At 40.4% G+C, this 23,708-nt stretch overlaps 1 protein-coding gene and 1 non-coding gene across 2 annotated transcripts in view; one reads left to right on the top strand and one right to left on the bottom strand.

Moving 5' to 3' along the window:
* Positions 1-17,303, bottom strand: part of LOC122105758 — a 175,663-nt gene extending 158,360 nt beyond the window's left edge. Inside the window, exons 1-3 of the mRNA XM_042677043.1 lie at positions 17,273-17,303; positions 8,106-8,229; positions 6,262-6,389 (exon numbers count right to left, since the gene is read on the bottom strand). Of these exons, the coding sequence (XP_042532977.1) occupies positions 6,262-6,389; positions 8,106-8,229 (252 nt within the window). The 5' untranslated portion in view covers positions 17,273-17,303. The remainder of the gene's footprint in view (positions 1-6,261; positions 6,390-8,105; positions 8,230-17,272) is intronic.
* Positions 1,307-1,409, top strand: LOC122106008. The gene has a single exon (XR_006147111.1). It is a non-coding gene; the product is annotated as a U6 spliceosomal RNA (small nuclear RNA).
* Positions 17,304-23,708: the final 6,405 nt, after the last annotated feature.

Genomic DNA, 23,708 nt, shown 5'->3' with positions numbered 1-23,708 from the left:
GAGACAGAATAGAATATACAACTACCAATGCAGTGCTGAGGGAGATTTTAGGATTGTAACATGAACCCTCAGTTCAAGGCAGGGGACAGAATAGCAAACAAAGTCCAACAAAAGCCTGGCGCCAGTGGCTCACGCCTGTAATCCTAGCTACTGAGGAGGCTGAGATCTTGAGAATCACAGTTCAAAACCAGCCCAAGCAGGAAAAGTCCATGAGACTCTTATTTCCAATAAACCACTAGAAAACTGGAAGTGGCGCTGTGGCTCAAGCAGTAGAACGCTTGCCTTGAGCTGAAGAGTACAGGGACAGCGCCCAGGCCCAGAGTTCAAGCCCCATGACCGACCAAAACATAAAAAATAAAAAAAATGTAAGAAATGAAGATAATCACTTCCTCAAAATGGAAAAGTTTAAAAAGACTGTCAATTCCATATACTATTAAGGTTACAGAGATTGATAATAAGATCGTTAGTTAGCACAGCCACTTTGGAGAACAATTTGAAGATATATACTCAAGGGACACATAAATAGAAAAACTTGTAAAAGTAATTTTCATATAGAATGAAATTTATAATATATACTATAGTTTATAGTCATTCTCATATTGATCAATGTTTGAGGCCCATGGCTCTCGACACTGTCATTTTAGATCATGTGTGGGTCACTTGGTAAATATTCCAAGAATAATCACATCTGAGCTGTTTTCTTGTGAATTAAATTAGAATTTCTGGGTGAGCCCAAGGAATGGGTGTCTTTAAATCTTTTCACCTAATTTTGATGGAGAGCTAAGACTGAACCACGGCTCAAGAAAAACAGCTCCCAGGGGCTGGGAAGGTGGCTCCGTGGTAGAGTGCTTGCCTTGCATGCCTGAGGCCCTGGGTTCAATTCCTCAGCACCACATAAGCAAAAAGAAAAAAGCTGGAAGTGGTGCTGTGGCTCAAGTGGTAGAGCACTAGCCTTGAGCTGAAGAGCTGAGGGACAGCGCCCAGGCCCAGAGTTCAGGCCCCACAACTGGACCCAAAAAAGAAAAAAAAAAAAAAAAAAAGAAAAACAGCACCATAACACCTGCAATGCCCACTAACGATGGCAGAAAGGAAAAGGAGAAAGATGAAAATGGCATCTGTGACTCAGACTGTTATTGGAAAAAAGGAAGGGAGCTCCCAGGTCTTTATGGTATTGATTAGTATGGAAGATGCAGAAGAGAACTGGAAAAAATATGAAGGGATCTATCACAACCCCTCTCTCCTAACATTCTAATATTTTCCCTAGTAGGTATGTATGCCTTCCTATTTTAAAAACACTGTCTCATGTGTGCTTTGGCAGCACATATACTAAAATTGGAACGATATAGAGAAGATTAGCATGGCCCCTACGCAAAGATGACACGCAAATTCGTGAAGCATTCCATATTTTTATTTGTGGAGGGGAAGGGGAAAAAAAAACAAATCGTTTAAACAGGGATACAGGTGGACCCATTGCAACAATGAGATGTACAAGATGTTATGTCGAAAACACAAACTCTACAACTTTGGCAGGAGGTGAAGGGGCAGAGATGGAAAGGGATGGGAAGGGGAAACAAAGGAGGAGGCAACAATGCTTGATAAGAAATGTACTCATTATCTTGCCCATGTAATTGTAACCCCTCTGTATGGCATTTTCACACACACAAAAAAAAAAGAAAGTAAGTAATCAGAATTTACCAAAAAAACAAAAACAAAAACACTGTCTCAAATTTTTCAATATAAAAAAGAGAAATTGTCTCTCTATATGTCCCAAAAAACATGTCAGAGGTAAAAATCCACTATCAACAAGATAACTGACTAATGATTTCATATCTTTTTCAGTGGGTTAAAATAATTTACTGCTAAGATTACTGGTGCCTTGGAATGCATAAATATTTTATGTCCGTAGGAAGCAACAGACCAAAGAATCTTTCTTTTTTTTTTTTGGGGGGGGGGGGGTGCGGTCGTGGGCCTGAACTCTGGGCCTGGGTGCTGTCCCTCAGCTCTTCAGCTCAAGGCTAGCACTCTACCACTTGAGCCACAGCGCCACTTCCGGCTTTTTTTTTCTGCTTATGTGGTGCTGAGGAATCCAACCCAGGACCTCATGCATACAAGGCAAGCACTCTACCACTGAGCCACCTTCCCAGCACCAAAGAATATTTTAAAATCAGGACTTCAGCAATTACTGCATTTAGAAAAGAGTAAGGACAGTTGCCAGGGCAGACGGGAAGAGCTAAAGGCATATGATCTGAGGCCCAGAAAGAGCTGGTTTAAGCAAGTCTGCAGTATTAGCTATCTCTGCCACTGGAACGAATTGGCTGACTCCTTCCAGTCCATATTAGACTGGGTTAATCCACTCTGCACTCTCCCTAAGCCTGATACTAGTTCTTCTACTGCTGTCTGTCAGTTCAAATTGAGAAAGTGTAGAAGTAAAGGAACTTTATTTGGTGTTGAGAATTTCAGTCCATCAGACACAGGTTCAGATAGCTTTGAATCTAGGCTAAAGAAGACGAGGTAAGTGAGACATTATAAGAACAAACAATATCATCGTATGGCAAAGTAGCAACAAGTCTATTATGAAAACAGGGGCAAGGTGACAGGAGACTAAAAAAGGAATGTCCATGTTAATGAAAGTGCTATAAAACCCAGTCTGATAGCCTCTTTCTGTGCATGGCACCACAGAACCACCTGTTCCAGCTGCCTGCAGACAAAGGGTAAAGGAACCCACAGTCCACATTCCAGCAGACAAAAGGTGAAGGTACCCACAGTCCACATTCCAGCCAGGAGAGAAGCCTGCATAAATCCCTCTTCTCAGGACTCCTCAGTCCGATTTCCAAAAGCTTTATCAATGTTGCTTTCACTGTGATTTTTATTTTCATACTCTGTTCTGGTCACCCTTCTTCATGAGTCCGAGATGGCTCATGACAGATTTGACAGAGAAGGTGATGCTGGGCTGCTTCTGGGCCTGGCTAGAAAACAATTTCCCTGTATGCTCTGGCAGTCTTGGTCTGTAAGAAGTCCAGCCACCCTGCTGAAGAGACCACTCAGGGAGCCTCTGAGACCACAAGGAAGGAGAAAGTTGCCAAAAGAAAAGAAAATAAGATAAATAAAATAAAATGCCAAGCCAGACATGGGTGGCTCACACCTGTAATCCTAGCTACACAAGAGGCTGAGATCTGAGGATCGTGCTTCAAAGCTAATCCAGGCAGTAAAGACCATGAGACTCTTACTTCTAACCACTAGAAAACGAAAAGTGGAGCTTTGGCTCAAAGTGGTAGAGTGCTAGCTTTGAACACAAAAGCTCAGGGACAGCTCCCAGGCCCTGAGTTCAAGCCCCAAGATTGACAAAAACACAAATAAAATATGCCAGAACTTAATGCTGAGAGAGCAGTAGGGTAATATTTCATTTTCTAGCTGAGGCAGGCACTTCAGAAGTAAAAACACATGATAGGAAAAGAATTCCAATACAACTCTACTCATGAAAATTGTCCTTTGTTAGTTTGAGGTGTAACAACTTTGAAAAAAATGAAAGAATGACCTTAATCTCAACTCAGGCAAATATCTGAACTATATATTATATCACAACACAGTTTTTGGAAATTAATCTTGCCACTTCTCTCATCATAAGACAACATCCAATAGCAAAGGTTTTTAAAGAACTATGCCACCTCTGCCAATCTTTCTACTGCCCCAAGTTAGACTCTGGTGTATTTTCAGAGAACATTTTCCAGGACTTTAGAGATCACTATTTTAAAATCTCTTTAGGCAGTATTCAGTAGTCCTTTGTTTAATGAATAAGTATATTTGAGCATATACAGTCCCCTTTCACTGATAAGGATTTGACAATATACAAGGAGATAGGACAGTAATTGAGGGGTACAGGTTTTCAGAAGCAAAGCCAGGTTGAGAACTGAGTATTCTGGTTCCTCTACCATGTTCTGGTCCAATGCCTGCACCATCCACTCAACATGTGGAACAAATCCACATCTATTTCTGGGACCTTAAATCTCACTATTTTCCTAGCACCAACTAATACCTCTTAAATAATGTTGTATAAACTTAAGGTGGAGACCTATAATTATCTAAGCAAACAAAACATCTTTGCTAAAATATTATAAAACTTGGTCCCTTAAATACTCTGATAAGAAACTGGAATTTGGAAAAGGATATTATAAAGAAAAAGATAATAAAAGATTAAAAACTCTCAGAATAAAAAGAATGTGAACCTGACAAATATCAGAAAGCTTATGACTACTGCCCATGAATACAACAATGGAAAATTTCTGTCAGGTTAATCATTCTGCAATAGCTGCCTGTATATCTTCTCTCCCATATGCTCACAGTAATTCTAACACTAAAACATCAAAATGTTTAAAAGTATTATCTACCATCTCTTTCTTGAGATAGTATCTGGATATCTAGAATTTGACTAAATACATTTCTTGCTTCAACATCAATGGAATCTTTCAAATTAAGAATTATGGAAAAAAAGATAAGGAAAGTAATGGGTTGCTTTTGTATTAATAGTTTCAGATCAGTATCAGGAACTGTCTCTGCCATCTGCAGGGGGAAATAGGCTAAGTATAGTTGTAGAGACACAAAGAAGGTTAAATAGAATAATATGTTGTTAATATGTTTGAGTTTGACCCAATTGTTCTACTGGCACTGGATAGAATGTGAATTACAGGGACCAACTGCAGTCACGCACATGGTGGAAGAGGTGGGGAAAATAAGATAACAAAAAAGCATTGGTATGGCACTAATGACATGTAAAATTCACCAAAATTCAGGAACAAGATGGGCTAGTGCAGGGGAGACACCTTAAGAAGGGACAGACTTGTTGGGGCGCTTCCAGGAAACTCATTTTCTAGCATACTATGAAGGGACAAGTTAATCAGTATGCATCCATTTTCTTCAAACCCACCACTCCAAACATCCCTCTAGGAACAACATGAGCCAGGCCACAACTTCCCTTTCCCATTGACAGCCATCTGCCATGAAGTTCCAACCTACCTCACAGTCTTACACATCTTCCTTTCAACACTCACCTACATCTTAGCTGTGTGGGACCATTCCATCTCTCACGTAGCTCCATAATGTCTCCTTGTACAACTTCATTTCTGCTATCTCTTCCCTCAGGAATTCACATTCCATTCCTTCTATCTCTGTTCATCAGATTCCTACTAGCTTACTCTTGCTTCCATGATCAGATAATAAAGTGCTCATAGAAAGGGAGGCCAATTCAGTTATCAGCAGTTGGACTCTAAAATACCAAGCCTCTGGCTTTACGGATGTGTTGCTTTCTGATTAAGAGTTGATTCCTCCTTGATTTTTTTTTTTTTGGCTTTATTTTAGTCTGTGTGAGATAAGCAAGGAAACTCCCTCCACTCCTTCACTCCTACTTTGACCTTACCTCAACCCCCAACAACAGGACAGATTTATCTTCTAATACAAAAGAACTATCTTTGGGTATATAAGTCCTTTAGAAAAACAGAAACTCTATTTAGACTCCTGCAGTCCAGATCATCTAAGGTTGACCTCAGAGATAAATGTGGGAGTGCCACTCCTCCAAGCCATGCATGCAGCAAGCTCCATTCTGCACTTGATGCTAATCTGTCATTGCATGCCAGTAAGTGTGTTCCATTTTCACTGAGACATCATTTTGTTCTAAAAGTAACAAGTAATTTATGACTTTATTATCATGATCATTTCAGCTGCTGTCCAAGAAACATTGGACTAAAGCAACTTTCCCTGTCCCTGCACTATCTTTACTCTTGGATTAATTACTTTCTTCCTCTATAGCACACCCTTGAAACTTTGTCCTTTGGATAATCATGCTTGGTGCACATGAATATTTTTATTGTATCCTAGATAACTTTCTGAAATACTGACAGGAAGAAGAGGCATATAGGGAAGGCAAAAGTAGAGGCAGTGATAGAACTAGTCATCAGCATGTGCTGCTGGGGAAAAGATAGACATTTCAATTAAGTTTACTCGCTGTTTATTTCAAATTCAAATTTAACTGCGAAATCCATCCTTTCATTTGCTGAATCCAAGGAGATGCACTGCTATACAAGAATGGATACAGGATTAATTTTCCTGAGCCAGTAATAGCTGCCAAACTACCAACTCTTTTGAGAGTGAGGAACAGAAATTTAAAGAAAAGATAGAAAGAAAGAAAGAAGAAAGAAAGAAAGAAAGAAAGAAAGAAAAACTTCCCAATGGTATAAACTCTTAAATGAAGACAAGATACATAGCTCAAACCTTTGTTGGTGGCTGGTCAGGAATGCAGTTTATCCGTTCCAAGTCATTCACCACGGGGCACTCAACAGAACTGGGAGTAGTACTTGTAGTCCCAGGACCTGGGGTACCAGTTGTCCCAGGATGTGTGTCTATCCCAAAAGCAAACATTAAATGACTATTAGACAGAATTTAACATTTTAGGTATTTTAAGCCCCAAATTCTCAATATTTAAAATTATACTATAATTATATAACACTGATGGGGCTTTACTTTAAGTCCTCAAAATTTAAGCCGAAACTTCTTTTTGTTTTAGCTGACTATATTTATCTCTATTAAGCCCATAGGATCTCTTTCTACCCCTAACCATCTATAAAAAAAGGACCTTCATCATTAGGTTAGAAGCTCATGAAATAGGGACCCACTTTAATTCTGGGATCAGAAAACTATAGCCTTCAAACCAAATCAAGTCAGATCTTATTTTCTAAACCAAGAATTGCTATAATACCAACACACCCATTTGATGATAGCAGATCTTCTGTTCAATGGCAGTATTAAATAGGGATGACCATATGATCATATGATCCACAAAATCTAAACTACTTCCTCCCTGGTACTTTATAGAAAAGTCTGTGGACCCTGAGTAGCAGGGGTTGGATTTGAAACATACACAGACTAAGTGTCCTCCAGAATCTGAATTTCATTGTCTTTCAGACACCAAAGTCCACTTCTGAGTAGGGATATTCTTCTGTAAAGTCATATGACAAAAAAATGTAAAATGAGTTCCACAGTCTAGAAACTGTGCTAGGGCTAGAGAGCTTTGATTTCAGATTTGAAAATCAGTAAGATAGAAAAAAAGAATTTATATTAAATTCTAAAGTAAGAAAGTAAACTTTCATTGAGAATTCTTTAATAAATTAATAATGACACTAAGACAAAGCAACATGGCTTTTAGTGAGCTTTCTCCCCTGGGGTTTCTCAGCTGGGATTTCCAGTTCAAACGTGGTGGATGAGACAAACTCGCTATTTGTACCAGTTGGTACATAAAAGTTTTAATTATAACTTTGGGGACTCTCAAAAATTCTAAGCTAACTTTCTATAAAATGTAGAAATTCTATACCTAGCGATGATGTAAAATTGCCTGCTTTCCCTACAAAGTTGCTCCTGAGTGAATGAGATATGAAATGCTAGATGATTCAATAGGCCAGCCCATCTTTGGGGATTTAACGAATAAATTTCTAATAAAACAACCTGAGTAGTTTTCTTAAGAGCCAAAATCTTTAAATACTTCAGCTGATTTTAAACTTAGGCCTTTCACAAAAACATACTGTTCGATGCAATTACTAACAGAATTTGAATGATTCCATACAAGTCAGCAAATGTAGCCAGGCATTGGTGGCTCACGCCTGTAATCCTAGCTACTCAGGAGGCTAAGCTCTGAGGATCGCTACCCAGGGCAGGAAAGTCTGTTGAGACTCTTATCTCCAATTATCCACCAGGAAACCACCAGAAGTGCTCAAAGTGGTAGAGCACCAGCCTTGAGCAAAATAACTCAGCAACAGAGCCCAAACCCTGAGTTCAAGCTCTACGCTTGATTTTTTAAAAAGTCAGCAAATGTATTTCAAGTGTCAATTTCAAATTTTAAGCCAGTGTACTAATTGAATTGAGAAGTGAGAGTGTCCTAATTTAAATGTGTGAGGAATACATATCAAGCTTCCCCAGTTTTGAATGCATGGTCCCTAAAACATGACAATCCCACATCTGTCTGCACACACCTGCACTCAGACCCATAAGATATGAATATGAAAGCATCTGAAAGCACCACTTCCCCACCACTGATGAAGGAGAGACCCAGAATGACTTGTTACCTATTACTTCTGTGGAATTGGCTAGAAGCACAATGAGAACAACAGCAATGATAAACACTATAAGCAGAAGAGCACTGAGTACAAGCTCCAGCGTCGTAAACTTTTTTAGCCTTGTTCTTGCCATCTAAGAAACAGACAGAGAAGAAAAAAGTTACAACAAATTCTCAACATATAACTAGTCATATATTTTTCCCCAGGGAACTGGAGTTTGAACTCGGGGACACATATTCTCTCTCTTTCTCTCTGTCTCTCTTCCCTCCCTCTCTCTCTCTCCTCACACCCTGTGCCCCCTCCCACACCCCTCTCCCTTGCTTTCCTTTCCTTCCTTCCCCTGAACCCCTCTCCCCTTCCTCCTGTCCCTCCTCCTCTTCCTCTTCTCCCTCTTCCTCTTTTTCTTTCTACCCTACTTCACCCTCCTTGAGCCATACTTCCAGCCCTGCTCGTAAACATTTTTATGGAAAGTTTAAATGCATATAAAATTCAGGCATCAATTATCTAAACTTTAAAAACTCACCAATTCATAGCCAATTTCATTTTGGCTTTATGCCTACTTACTTGTCTCCCTAATTCTGTTTTATTTTCAGCAAAGTTTAGATTTCATGTATTTTAATCTAAAAATATTTATTAAAGGTAAGAAATTTTACAAACAAGCAAGCTATCATCATACCTAAAGTATTTTTATGATCTAGTATTAGATAATAAAAAGCATTTTATCTTATTAGATAACAAAAAGTTTGGGAGTTTTATGGTCCTGGTCTTAAGACTTGAACTCAAGCCCTGGGCGCTGTCCCTGAGCTGAAGCAAACATCATTCTATCTAAAGTATTTTTATTATCTAATATTAGATAATAAAACAGTATTTTATTAGATAATAAAAAAGATTTAGAGTTTTTGATGCTGGTCTTGGAGGCTTGAACTCAGGGCATGGACACTGTCCCTGAACTTTTGTGCTCAAGGCTAGCACTCTATCACTTAAGCCACAGCTCCACTTTCAGCTTTTTGGTGATTACTTGAAGATAAAAGTATGGTGGACTTTCCTGACTGGGCTGGCTTCAAACTATAATCCAAAGATCTCAGCCTCCGGAGTTGCTAGGATTATAGGCTTAGGCTGCCGGCACTTCACTAAAAAAGTGTTTTTTTTATTATCTAGTCAGTGGTGAAATTTACCTCATCCCATGAAGTGACAAACTTCTAGTGTGCTTGTTCTATTCTCATGAGAATGTAAGATTTCTATAATTAGTTCATGTTTAAAGTCATGCTCTAGCTGGAGATGTAGCTCAAGTGGTAGAGCTCCCATCTAACAAGTATAAGGTCCTGAGTTCAACCACCAGTATGGCATGAAACAGAATATAAAATGATTCAAGTTTAATATTTTATTAGAATAAATTAAATATACTAAAATGAGCTGGGCACCAGTGGCTCACACTTGTAATCCTAGCTACTCAAGATGCTGAGATCTAAGGATCGTGGTTCAAAGCCAGCCCGGGCAGGAAAGTCCATGAAACTCTTATCTCCAACAAACCACTCAGAAAACTGGAAGAGGCTCTGTGGCTCAAGTGGTAGAGTGCTAGCCTTGAGCTGAAGAGCTGAGGGACAGCGCCCAGGCCCAGAGTTCAAGCTCTTAGAAGACCTACCCTGAGTATTATGATGTCATGGAAGCTGGTTTCCTTAAGAAATTACCCAAGAGGATAGTAGGGGAAAAACAAAGGAGGGGGTAACAATGCTCAATAGGGAACATACTCATTACCTTACTCCTGTAGTAACTGTAACCATTCTGTACAGTGTCTTTACAGTAAAAAAAAAATTAAAAAATAAATTACCCAAGAGAAAAAGCAGCAAAAAGCCACAATATCTTTGATAACCTATTCTTGAAAACCTGATATTGTCCCTTCTGGAATGTTCTATATGTTAGAAGTAAGTCTAGCCCTATCTCAAAGGGTTGGGGTAGAGGGGCTTTGGTGGACTTAAAAAACTTGCCATATTGTGTGTTTAATTAATCTTAATCTAAAATTTTAATTATGTTCACATATTTACCCAGATGCCTTCTGTGTGTTTTTATACATGTCATGCTAGGATGAATTTTGTTTTTTTGTCAGTCATGGTGCTTGAACTCTGTGCCTACATGCTGTCCCTGAGCCCTTCAGCTCAAGGTTAGCACCCTACCACTTGATCCATAGCGCCATTTCTGGTTTTCTGGTGGTTTATTGGAGATAAGAGTCTCACAGACCTTCCTGCCTGGGGCTCGCGATCATCAGATCTCAGCCTCCTAAGTAGCTAGGATTTCAGGTGTGAGTCCCCAGTGCCTGGCAGAATTTAAAAAAAAAATCTATACATACATTGATTCACATTTGGTGATGGAATGAATTTCTCTAAATGAAATAGGTAGTGTATAGCTCTGAGTAATGTTAATAGTTTTGCCAAGATTCCATTGAGTTTGTGGTGTTTATAAATTGACCAACAGTGGGTGGATGTTTCCTTATAGTTTCTAACATAGCATGTTAATAAACAGTTGGGAATATATAAAAGTACTGTAATATAATGACCTCCCACTTTATAACTATCAGCCATCACTAAAAAGAGAGAGACATAGTTCTGATAACTCATCTCTTGGCTAGTGACTTGAGATCAGTTTTTGTCTTAGTTAATTGTACCAAGTATGGAAGATAACTAATCGTTATGGAAGGACATGCAGTGCATGTTCTTTCTGAGTAAGGAATGTGATTTGTAAGATGACATGGAAAGTAGTGAGCGAGTCGGGGTGAAGGTAGGCTTTGAGGGAGCAGGACTGCCACCCAAGGATTTCCTCCTTGCTTTGTGCACATGGGGCAATGCATGACGAGGCATTAGCACGTGGAGCCATAAAGAACTTGGCTTGTAAGGAGGTCATATCAGGCAATCACACCTCACTTAACAATGTGCATCAGCCCACATCACCAAACACTGAGTGGCAGTCATTCCACCTAGCAGTGCAGGCTATAATACCACTGGGTATTGTATCAGAGAAGTAGATTTGAAGGAGCAGATAGAGAGTGAGAGAGGAAGAGAGAGAGAGAGAGAGAGAGAGAGAGAGAGAGAGAGAGAGAATCTTAGAAGGCAACCACGGGCTAAGAAGTTACACAAGGTTCTAGAATTCTGTGTTAAATTGCTCAGCTCTCATCTAGGCTATGACTCTAAATAAATACTAATATAAACACCAAAAAACAAGGGCTCCTTATAGATGTGTGATTTCAGACTGGGCGCAGGAATCGTGTTGTCATGTTATGAATATTATGTGATGCCAGAAAGGGTTATAGTTACATAATACAGGACAGAGGACCAAACTTGGAAACACTCCTTCTGGGCAAAGATGAAATTATATTAGAAGCATTATTACATTGAGATCCATAATTTTATAAAGAGATGTTTTAAAACAATAGCAACAACTGAATAGTCCCCTTGGAAGATGCCGGAAAAAGAACTCCTTATTTCAAATAAAAAACAGAGAGAAAAATGTCATTAGAGTCATAATGAAACGATGTATGTATGTATGTATGTATGTATGTATGTCAGTCATGGGGCTTGAACTCTGGGCCTGGGTGCTGTCCCTCAACTCTTCAGCTCAAGGCTAGCACTCTACCACTTGAGCCACAGAGCCATGCCCATGAGTGTCCAAAGCAGTTCCTCATCCCCAGCCATCCTTCACTGCACCCCAGTCCTTGCCATGGTGGGAAGTAAGGAGGAAGTACTCACAAGAGAAGCCCCTCCAAAGAAGCTGTCAGCAATTTTTGCTGTTCTAAGCTACAAAACCTTTATTTGTTACCCAGCAATGACTAATACACACAGCTACATAGGACTTTTCTAATTAATGTCTTTTTATTGTGAAAATACTGTACAGAGGGGTTACAATTACATGAGCAAGGTAATGAGTACATTTCTTATCAAATGAAATACCATTGGCATGTTTTTTTGAAATCTGCTTGCCTCCTGTCAGTGCCCTTTTGCTTCATGTATTCAAATAGGGTTATCTGCTCTACACAGTAAAAATCTGTATTTTCCAGCTATACAAGAAAAATACTTCCTTAAGCCTCAAAAGTAAAAGAAACAACAAAATCCCTCTCCAGAATTTCCCATTTGCCTTTCTTTCTGTATTAATCAACAGTATCTTGAAGCACACTTAAATGCTACTTAAGAAAAACTAAGATCAGGGGTGCATTCATCAGACTTCAGGAAATCAGTTCTGCATGTCCAGAACAGTGCAGTTAAGATTCTCACCTCCAGTCTCACAAACTGTGGGGAACCAAAGGAGAAAAGGGCTTCAGGGATGCAGAACCTGGACTCCCAAGGGCCCCATAGCCTGCTTCCTAGGTTCAGGTGGACATGCAGCAGACGTATCGGAAGTCCACAGGTGCAACTGCTCCCTACAGTCAAGAGACCTTAAAGAGTGGTTCCAAGTAGCCATATTAGTATACTAAACTATGGAGGCATCTTTGGGCCAAAACATAGAAACAACTGGGAATCTACAGGGCTACCTTTTCTCCAGTAAGCTTCTTAGCCCATTTACAGAGAAAAGTTTCTACTATTTCAAAGTGGAAGGTAGGCGGTCCCCTTTAGATCTCACCTTTTAATTTAGCATTTAAACGAAGGGAAGCTTAACTGCTTTGTTAGTTGCTTCCACATTCCAACTTTTGAGTCTGGCCCTTTTTATATTTATTAAAAATAATATAATTCCACTATCTCCTCACCTATCTACCCTGCCTTACTATGGAAACAGAAATAAATTCAAATGAAGATTGGGACAAAAAGGAAGGAAGTTGCCCCAGAAACATTCAGAACTCTTCAACTCCAGGGGATGAAGGACTAGCCTGAAATAGAAGAGGAAGAGGAAGAAGAGGGAGAAGGAGAAGTTAAAGAGGGAAATGGAACAGGGAAGCAATCTGCTACCAGGAAACTGAGGAAGGAGGATCTTGAGTTCAAAGCCAGCCTGAGCTACAGAGCAAGACCTGTCTCAACATCAAACAAGGAAACAAATTCCAAGGAACTAATTTAAATAAAGCTAATGCATATAAAAGTTAAAGAAAGAAGAGGTGACATGTCATTTTCATGACAGTGATAATCCTAACTGACAATGATTGAGCAGATGTGCTAAGAGGTCCCCATAATTTGTCACATGGAGTTCTGCTAATATCACCAGTGTTCAGTGGAGGGAATTAAGCGTTAGCCAGCTCTAATAACCTACTTAATGGCTCAAACAAGATTAGGAGCAAGGCCACTGTTTAAACCCTTGTTCTTTGGACTCCACTTCCAGAGCTTATGACCATCTACAGCAGTGCATTTATCAGTAGAGGTTTTTGTGAGATTGGAGTTTTATTGGCTAGTATCTGGCTTTTTAACCAAGAACTAAAAATAAATACAGAATGAGGCTAAACATTTACAAACATTACCACATTTAATCTTCACAACCAATTAAACAGTCAAGATTATCATCCCCATTTTACAAATGGACTAACCGAATCTTACAGAGTCTAGGTTCCTCAAGGTCAAGGTCTCAAGACAGGCAACCTGAACTCAAAGCCATCACTCTTAAAAGTGATGTTAGACCATCCACTACTGTGCAATGCAAATGGAGAAAACTTGTGTATCCATACTAGATAATTGTTTCTAAATTAAAGGAGGCAGGATATATAAGGGAGACACTCATATCCAGAGGCAACTGTCAAACTAAAAGGCTATGGGAACAAAAGGAAGAAAAAAAATCTGCAACACCTCCATCTCCATAGCAGCTGGGTGGAAGTAAAGTGTTCTCAAAGCACCTGGAGTATCCATTTGCTTTAAGTTTATGGCTCACAGCGCTCTTGTAAATTCCCTTTGAGACCACAGGGAACAAGCTACTGATGTGTGTCCTTTCTCAGATTTATTCATCACCAGTGAACCAAACTACATCTCTGATGAAAAGGAAGTCAGATTGAAGTTTACATGCTCATTCATCAGTGTTGTATTAAGCTCCTACAACTTGCAAGCATTCTTCCAGAAGCTGTCCTGGAAACATTGTACAAAATCAGATTTAAAAAGAACTCTTGGGGCCGGGCGCTGGTGGCTCACACCTGTAATCCTAGTTACTCAGGAGGCTGAGATCTGAGGATCTCCGGTTCAAAGCCAGCCCAAGCCTGTGAGACTCTTATCTCCAATGAAACACCAGAAAATCAGAAGTAGTACTGTAGCTCAAGTGGTTAGAGTACTAGCCTGGAGCTGAAGAGCTAAGGGACAGCACCCAGGCCCAGAGTTCAAGCCCTATGACCAAAAAAAAAAAAAAAAAAGAACCCTGGCCTCTTAGAACTTATGTTGTTATAGACAGAAAAGAGAGACAATAATAAAAAATAAATCAATGTACAGCACACTGATCTATGTCAAGAGCTGTGGAGAAAAACAGAGCAGAAGAAAAAGATGAACATGAGGGTGGATTTTAATGTCAAAAAGGTTGACTATGGGAAATCTACACAAAAGATAAGAGTTATTATTGTACATAAATTGTGGGACCTCAACAGCAGTTTTTTCTTCCTGAATTATATTGTTATACAAATAATTGCCAAAGGTTCTTTTCCTGGTACTGTTTTTGAATTTTAGCCAAAGGAGATAAACCACCTGAGGGCTCAAATTGTTAAAATGACTATGGAAGTTAATTCGGAAAAACTGGATGATTTTCCTCTTCTGATTTACAATAGTGCTTAATTCATGAAGAGAGAACTCTCCATTGAAAACTATTTGATAATATAGAGTAAAAATGCTAATGTAAAGGAAGGGTTAGCTTTACAGAGACCCAATACCTACTTATAAGGGATATCCCTGGCAGCATGGATATTCCTCAAAATTCTGAGCCCTATTTAGAAGGTTGTCCACAGCTCCTAGATAAACATGGGTTTTATTGTTGTTGTTTATCAAGTCTGATCATATCCAAAACTATAGAGCTCTAAGAGTCAGTTCTAATCCTCTTCAGCTGTGTGACCTTGATAAAAAGTCTTATTCTCCTCTATGGGCTTCAGTTTCCCCATCTGAACAAAAAAAAGGGTGGGACCATCTCTTGAAGATAACTATATCCTTCTGTGACCCCAGGTCCAGGTTATACAAAGATCTATCTTCTTTTTTTTTATTGTGAAAATACTGTACAGAGGGGTTACAATTACATGGGCAAGATAATGAGTACATTTCTTATCAAGCATTGTAGCCTCCTCCTTTGTTTCCCCTTCCCATCCCATCCTTCCCCCACCCCCCTAACCCTCCTCCTCCCCCCCACCAAAGTTGTAAAGTTCATTTTCAACATAACGACTTATATGTCTCATTGTTGCAGTGGGTCCACCTGTATCCCTATTTAAATGATTTGTTTTTTCCCTTCCCCTCCACAAATTATAACAACATCAAATACAGTGAAAGCAGGGGTTATACCATGGGGGAGGGACATACAAAGCAACAAATAAATAATCTTATAAATGTGCTAGAAACAATCCCATAAAAGAAAAAAAAACATTTGAATACATATCTTAGGGTTCATTTCCCTAACATCAACTTATCTGACCTTTTCTGCTTGATTCAGACATATACTAGTTATTGCAAATAAGGGAAACCATGGGACCTATCTTTGGGGCATTTACCCAAAAGTTCACAAACAAGACCATACTAAAGCTACCAACATGACTATGTTTATTGCAGTCTTATTTACTATAGCTAAGATATGGAACCAACCCAGATGCCCCTCAGTAGATGAATGGATCAAGAAAATTTGGTATATATACACAATGGAATTCTATGCCTCCATCAGAAAGAATGACATTGCCCATTTGTTAGGAAATGGAAAGACTTGGAAAAAATTATATTAAGTGAAGTAAGATCCATCTTCTTTAGCACATTACATCCCATAGTAACCATCTGAACCAGTTTTAAATGGAAAATTTCTTCATCTAGAGCTATGTGTTCTTTAGTTTCTCCTGCTGATCTGGTACTTTGTAATTGTATTAGCTCCTTGAAATTCATTTGTGAAGGAATAACCTCATAGCCATCTGGGACAAGTGAGTGCAAAATAGTGATAGAACTCTTAAATAAGGGGTAGAGAACAGAATGTCATCCCACTTCGTTAGGTTCCTACCTAGCACAGCACAACAAAGACTCCCTCCCTCCCTCTGTGCAGGCCCCTGGCCCACTGGTTATCACCAGAGCCCACAGAAGCTGCTGTTCGTGCGTTGTATCCTCTGGTAGCCAGTGAGTCCCATGGATTGACCTTCACCTCTGTCCCTGTCCCTAATAAATCACCCTCCCTACCTCAGTGCAGGGGAAGAATGGAGATGCCTAGCAATTAGTAAGGACCCAATTCTTTACTATTGAAGGGGAAGGAACCAACAACTATTCCTTGCCTTCCCTTTCATTGTGTGTCACACAGAACTAGTAGGCCAGGTATTTGTCCTTCCCTTTCTCTCCTGACCTCCTTCCAGATTTCTCGTGAAATCTCCCCTACTCACCAACACATCCATGCATCACAACATCACACACACACACACACACACACATACACACACACACACACACACACACAGAGGCTTGCACATGACTCTTCCCTAAAATAGTTATATATTTGACTAATAAAACCACTGAATTCTTAAGGATAGTAATAGGTTTCCAGAACTCCTATTATAATGGTATCTCTAAATACCATCTCCTCAATCACAGCTCCAAATCCTCTTCCAAAGAAGGTCTCAAAACGTTCCAGTCTTACATCTTTTCCTCGAGTCTACCTCATTTCTACAATTAGAAAGAACTTCCACCTGTTACTTCACCTGAATATTAGTTTTTCACAGCTCACCACCAACACACAAATTTAGTTATAATCGGGCTTTGTAGATTCAGCCTAGGTCCAGAGGAATACATGTATGAACACACACACACACACACACACACACACACAGAAGAGAGAAATGAGTTGAATTTTACGTGTATTTGCAAACTTCCTGGTTTACTGGGATCTATTTTTGTCCATGATAAGTTAATAATGACATTCTTACTAAAGGGAAACACAGATTGGCTCTCTAATACACACATACACACACACACACACACACACACACACACACACACACACACATACATCTGCAGCTTATAGGTAAATAAGTTCTACCTTAGAGGTAAATATACAGTTCACAAACATACCTCATTGCTTCCTGCTGGGCTTCTGGACTCTTGCGGGACAACCTATAATAAAAGCAGAAGTGCGCTAGGCCAGAAAGCAACCTATGCTCTGGTCACTGTTTATTGCTCTAACAAGAGTATGCTAATTACTTTCAGGTACAAATCACTGCCAGCTTTCCAGCCCAAGATCAGAATTGTGAGTTAATTAGTAATCACTGTCTTCCTCTTTGGAGAACATCCTATGGCCCCAGTGAGAAATCACCAGCACTCCACCAAGCACTCACACCACCACTTCCAGACCCTGCTGTGAGGACAGCCCACGTGTCTGCTAAGACATCAGAGGACTGGTGCCATTTGTAGACAAAAACAAGAACGATTAAAAAAATAAGTAAATAATAAATGTCCTGGTAGAACTCTGATCTTTCCCCCAGAGACATCTTTATAGCTCAGGACTCCCTTCACTTTTAGTAGCACCATCTGCAGATTTGTGATTGAGGGACATGGATTTGAAACCGTTTTTCCAAATCATTCTGGCTTTTCCTTGCCATGACAAAAGGTGCCTTTAAACTGGTTCATGCTGAAGAAGATTCTTTGGCAATATGGATATGCTTAGAAGTAAGTTTTTAAATGCATGAGAAAAAAATAATGATAATGATGTAAGGAGGAGAGCCTAAGCCTAGAGGTGAGAGAGGCCAGGCACTGAAGGCAGCTCCTAGCTCTAGGTGAGCTGGAGAGCTCTGCTTCAGAGAAATGCAGATGTCATAGACTTAGGAAAGCTTTTCATAGAGAATGCTCTGATTCTGCCTTGATTAACTCCCCAAATGGCTTGAATCAGCAGCCTCTGAGTAACCTTTAAGATTTCCCTGTGTGGAAGGTTTGAGGCCTTACTTCCCTAGGTGGAAAAATTCTGCTGGTACCTGAGCTTGTACCTGAATATGCCCACATAAGATCTGCTTTTGTTAAGGCTTGGTCTTGACCCAAGCACATGGCTGTTGTCTTTAAAAGCTCGGTGCATGCTCTGTTCAGGGCTGCTGGTCCTTGGGACAGAAGTCCACTGTGCAACTAGCTGGTCTTTTAATAAAAACTCCAAGATTCAACCTCTCGAAATGTGGTTTCTCTGTTTTCTTACCTTACAACAATACAAAGCATCAGGTTACATGGTTATATGTACATACCTTCTGACTTCTTCTGCTTATCCTAGACATATACTAGTTATTGCAGATAAGGGAAACCATGGGATCTATGTTTCTTTGAGGCTGGCTTACTTCACTTAATATAATTTTTTCCAAGTCTTCCCATTTCCTAACAAATGGGACAGTGTCATTCTTTCTGCTGGAGGCATAAAATTCATAAATATATATATATATATGTATATATATATATATATATAAAATCACATTTTCTTGATCCTTTCATGTACAGAGAGGCATCTGGGTTGGTTCCATATCTTAGCTATGGTGAATAATTCTGTGATAAACAGTTGTGCTGGTAGCTTTTATGTGGCCTTGTTTGTGATCATTTGGGTAAATGCCTAAAAGTGGGATTGCTGGGTCATAGGGGAGCTCTATGTAGAGTCTTTTGAGGAACCTCCATATTGCTTTCCAAAGTGGTTGAACAAGTTTACACTCCCACCAATGCAGTAGGGTTCCCTTCTAGCCACATCCCCTCCAGCATCTGTTGTTGCTAAGTGAAATGAACCTCAAGATAGAGACACAAGAGGCTTTATTGTACTTATAATGTACTATGTGATTTTTTGTTTGTTTCTTTGTATGTTCTTCCCCCATGGTACAACCTCTGTTGTCACTCTATTTGATTCTGGTGTCCTACATCTTGTATATACATTTTTCTAATTTGGGGAGGGGAAGGGAAATACCAAAATGCTGAAGTAAGGATACAGAATGCATCCATTGTAACAATGAGATGTACAAGACACTATGTTGAAAACGAACTTTACAACTTTGTGGGAAGGAGGGAGGAGTTGGGAAGGTGGGGAGGAAAGGGATGGTAGGGGAAAAACAAAGAAGGAGATGACAATGCTCCATAGGAAACCTTGCTCATGTAACTAAAACCTCTCTGTAAAGTCTCTTTACAATAAAAATATATATTAAGGGGCTGGGAAGGTAGCTCAACGGTAGAGTGCATGCCTTGCAAGCATGAGGCCCTGGGTTCGATTCCTCAGCACCACATAAACAGAAAAAGCCGGAAATGGCGCTGTGGCTCCAGTGGTAGAGCGCTAGCCTTGAGCTGAAGAGCTGAGGTACAGCACCCAGACCCAGAGTTCAGGACCCATGACTGGCAAATAAAAAAATATATATATATTAAGAAAAAAGTACAAAGCAAACCAATTATATTTCATACTTTACGACATACCCACTCCCAAGTTCACAGGGCTTTCTGAATCCTATCCAGTAACCCCAGATTAAGAATGCTGCCTTGGGGCTGGGAAGGTGGCTCAGTGGTAGAGCGCTTTCCTTGCATGCATGAGGCCCTGCATGCATGATTCCTCAGCACCACATAAGCAAAAAGGAAAAAAAAAGCCAGAAGTGGTGCTGTGGCTCAAGTGGTAGAGGCTAGCCTTGAGCTGAACAGCTGAGGGACAGCGCCCAGGCCCAGAGTTCAGGCCCCATGACCTGATCCAAAAAAAAAAAAAAAGAATTCTGCCTCATCACTAAGTGGACTTTGCCAACATGGGACAGAGTCCTCCTCACACACTGCCTCGAGACATCCGTGCCTCACCAGTCCTCAAGGAAACAAGAATAGAAGTCAAAAATAAGTGCTGAGAAGGTGTTGTTACAACACATCAGCATAATGTCATATCTATAAGCTCTAGTAATAGTCTAGATAGACAGTTGTGTTTGTCATCTAGAAAAACTAAAGTCACCAACTCATCCTGGTCATGTCATAGTGAGCTATTGTTGACTCTGACAACCCAGATAAAATCGGCATCATGTTTTGAATTTTTCACTTGCTTGTTGTTTTTCTCACTTTGGCCATCACATTAGATCCAGACCTGAATTCAAAGCCTGGACGTTCTTAGGCAAGTAAGCTGCTATTTTCTTAATTTAAATGAAGATAGCAATGGAACCCATACAACAAATGTATAAAATGAGCAAAATTATACAAGTATACAAGTTGGTATTACAAAAAAATATCCAGTAAACATCCATGGAATTACTCTAACTGATGCTCTGCCACAGTTGTGACTAGAAACCAAACCCTGGACTCTCAATCCCAGGCTTCTTCAACTACATCAACCTTTCAGTCTGCTCTACCTCGAGATTCCCGGCCTAGCATAGTGGGTGGTCATTGCTGTGTAAGAAAGAGACAGAGCCCCTACTTTGGTATCCATGGCCCTTGCATAGCATACTGACAATTGCTGATGCTGCCCAATGAGAGCAATGTAAAGGTTTAGCTCCAAATCTTTGGTTTAAAAAAGGAGGTGGTGGTTCGTGCCTGTAATTCTAGCTACTCAGAAGGCTGAGATCTGAGGGTCAAGGTTCAAAGCCAGCCTAAGCAGGAAAGTCCATGTTAGCGAAATGAGCTCCCTTCCCCTAGCTTAGTCCACTCCTTCCCCTCTCCACAGCTCAGCATGCTCCCTTCCTAAGCAACACTAGGCCGATGTAGTAAAGGCAGTAAAGCCTCCACCCCCCTTTACCTTGAGATGGCCCTTCTCTGGGGCAGCTACCACCATAGAAGGCAACAAGAGCCCCTTAGAGTGACCTTCAAGTCTGTACAGCTGCAGGACCCTTATCTACTATTTGGACAGCAGCCATAAATCCTAGTCCACCACGATAAAGCCCCTGGCCCTGGTATGGACCGGGGTCTCTGCCTCCTAGCCCTGCTAGCCCCTCCTAAAGCCTCCTAGGTCACATAGGTGACCTCGGATAATAGCCAGCGCTTCTTCTTACTTCTCCCTTGTGAGAAGGGGCCTTGACAGCCCCCTTTCCCAGCAATACACCTTTCTTTGTATCTGTACCTGGATGTCTGTGTGGTTCTCTGGCAAAGTCTAATTTACCCTATCAGTCCATGAGACTCATCTCCATTTACTGACCAAATTGTCCAGAAGTGGAGCTATGGCTCAAGTGGTAGAATACTAGCCTCAAGCCAAAAAACTTAGAAGGAGAAGAGGGGAAGAAGGGCAGGAGGAGGAGAAGGAGAAGAGGAGGAGGAAGAAGAAGAAGAGGAAGGAGGAGGACACAGAAGAAGAAGAAGAAGGAGGAGGAGGAGGAGAAAGAGGAGGAGGAGGAGGAAAAGGAGGGGGAGGGAGAGGAGGGGGAGGGGGAGGAGGAGGAGGAGGAGGAGAAGAAAAAGGAGAAGAAGAGAAGGAGGAGGAGGAGGAGGAGGGCTGATGATATGGCTGAATTGATATAGAGCTTGCTTATTAATAAACAAAAGGATGAGAAGGAGGAGGGAAAAGAAAGACGAAAGAATGAAGGAGGAGGAGGAAGAAGAGGAGGAGGAGGAGGAGGAAGGAAGGAAGTCTGATAATATGACTGAATTGGTATAGAGCTTGCTTATTAGTAAACAAAAGGCCCTAAGTTCAAATGCCAGTATTGAAGAAAGGAAAGTAAATGAAAGGAATAAAAGAGAGGGGGAGAGAAGGAGGGAGGGAAGAAGGAAGGAAGGAAGGAAGGAAGGAAGGAAGGAAGGAAGGAAGGAAGGAAGGAAGGAAGGAAGGAAGGAAGGAAGGAAGGAAGGAAGGAAGGAAAGGGGGAAGGATTTAGACCAGATCAAGATACACGTGGGCAAGGTGCTTGGAGTGATGACTAGGCCTTCCCTGAGCTCAGAGGTGTAAGGCACTTCTATTATTATCCCTCAAGATAAAACTTGTGAAACCAATAAGTTTCCTGAGGTCAGATAGCTAATAAAAGGCAATCTAACCAAGTTTCACTTCAATAGAAATAAGATAGACACTTCCATATCCCATAGCTGAGAATAAAAGAGCCCAAACAGCTATGATACAGAAGAGAAGTAAGTTGCAATCAGGCAGAGAATGCACACCCTGAAAGCACCAGGGACAAAACCAAAGGTATAACTAGATCACAGTAGGAAGGGAATGAGAAAAGGAAAGACATTTATGCCTAAAGAGCAGCATCAGCAATGGCCAGAGATAAGGAACAATGGGTCTGTTTTGTTTTTAATTGCTACAATCAGATACCAACTGGGAGACACCTACAGGCAAATTAAAGACAATGTTTGAGAAGCACACAGGAGGCAAGATACAGAGATTCTAGCATCTTGATGCAATAGTTTCATAAGCAGCAGGAAAACATAGCAGGTAAGAACTGTCCAGAGCTGTTATAAACATGAGCAAGTAGTCTTAGCTCTCTGCATAGGGCTTGAAATGCTGAACTATCTGCTTCTTTCCATATTTAGTCCGTATTTAGAATATTACTTCTCTTGCTCCATGGAGTCCCAGTGTAGCTCCATAAGGGACCACAGAAGCGACATCGACAGATGTTTATTACAATGAAGTGTGGTTATGAGGACAAAATGAAAAGAAGCCCATGGCTAGAGCTAAGCCAGAAGCCAGAATAAGCACTTCAGTGTTGTTATTGTAATTTGATATTTTCCTTTTCCCGAATGATCTGCAAAGTACGTACAAAGTCCTATCGTTCTGTTTTTAAAGTGTGCATTCTCCCCAGAGTGCACACAAAACTGATTCTACAGGCCCCAGCCAAAAAGACCAGATCCATCTCATTGCTTTGTATACATGGTTCCCTCCTTCTTCAGACTCTCTCAACATCACAGCATATGACACATACTCAAGCACATTCCCAATACACACAAAGGATCGCTCAGTTTCTATAGTCTACAAACTTCAAGCTATACCTCTTTATCGCAGCCAAGTGGTTTTCTTTTCTTGGTCTCACTTATAAGTCCTTCACATCACAGGCCACTTAGAAGGGGAGAAGCAGAGGTGGATGAATTAGGAGCAATTTCTTTGCCAAGAAATGTTCAGAGGAAGGTGAAAAGAGCAATGACATACACAAGCATTACAGCATATCCTGCTCTTGTGAAACATCTACTATTCGGCACTCTGTCTCATTCTTCCTCATCCCTGCTTCACAGGTAAGAGCAAAGGCACTCAGAGGTGTGAGTTCAAGGGGAGAATTATTTGAAATACATTACATAATATTTATGATAGCAATTAAACTCTCCAGTGCCTTGCGTTTTACAGAAGGCCTTAATTTGCGTCATCTCTTTGATACTTTTAAATACTTTGGCTACTTTTAATCCCCACCTATAAATGAGGAAATAGAAACTAGGGAAAATCACCCACTAAAGGTCAGTCACATGGACAGTAGACTACTTGAGCTCATACTAATGTAGTTTCAACCTGGAAATTTAATGCTCTAGATCCAAAGTCAATAGATCTCCAAATTTGCTTTTCAGACTAAATGTTTTTTGTTGTACTCTTTGTTTTGTTTTGTTTTGTTTGTCCTGGGGCTTCAAC

This window comes from Dipodomys spectabilis, unplaced genomic scaffold, assembly GCF_019054845.1.
Source record: "Dipodomys spectabilis isolate Male_0828 unplaced genomic scaffold, ASM1905484v1 ptg000034l, whole genome shotgun sequence".
In the NCBI taxonomy this organism is placed as follows: Eukaryota; Metazoa; Chordata; class Mammalia; order Rodentia; family Heteromyidae; genus Dipodomys; species Dipodomys spectabilis.
Note: the sequence above shows the minus strand (reverse complement) of the source record. Positions and strands in the feature narration are given on the sequence as shown.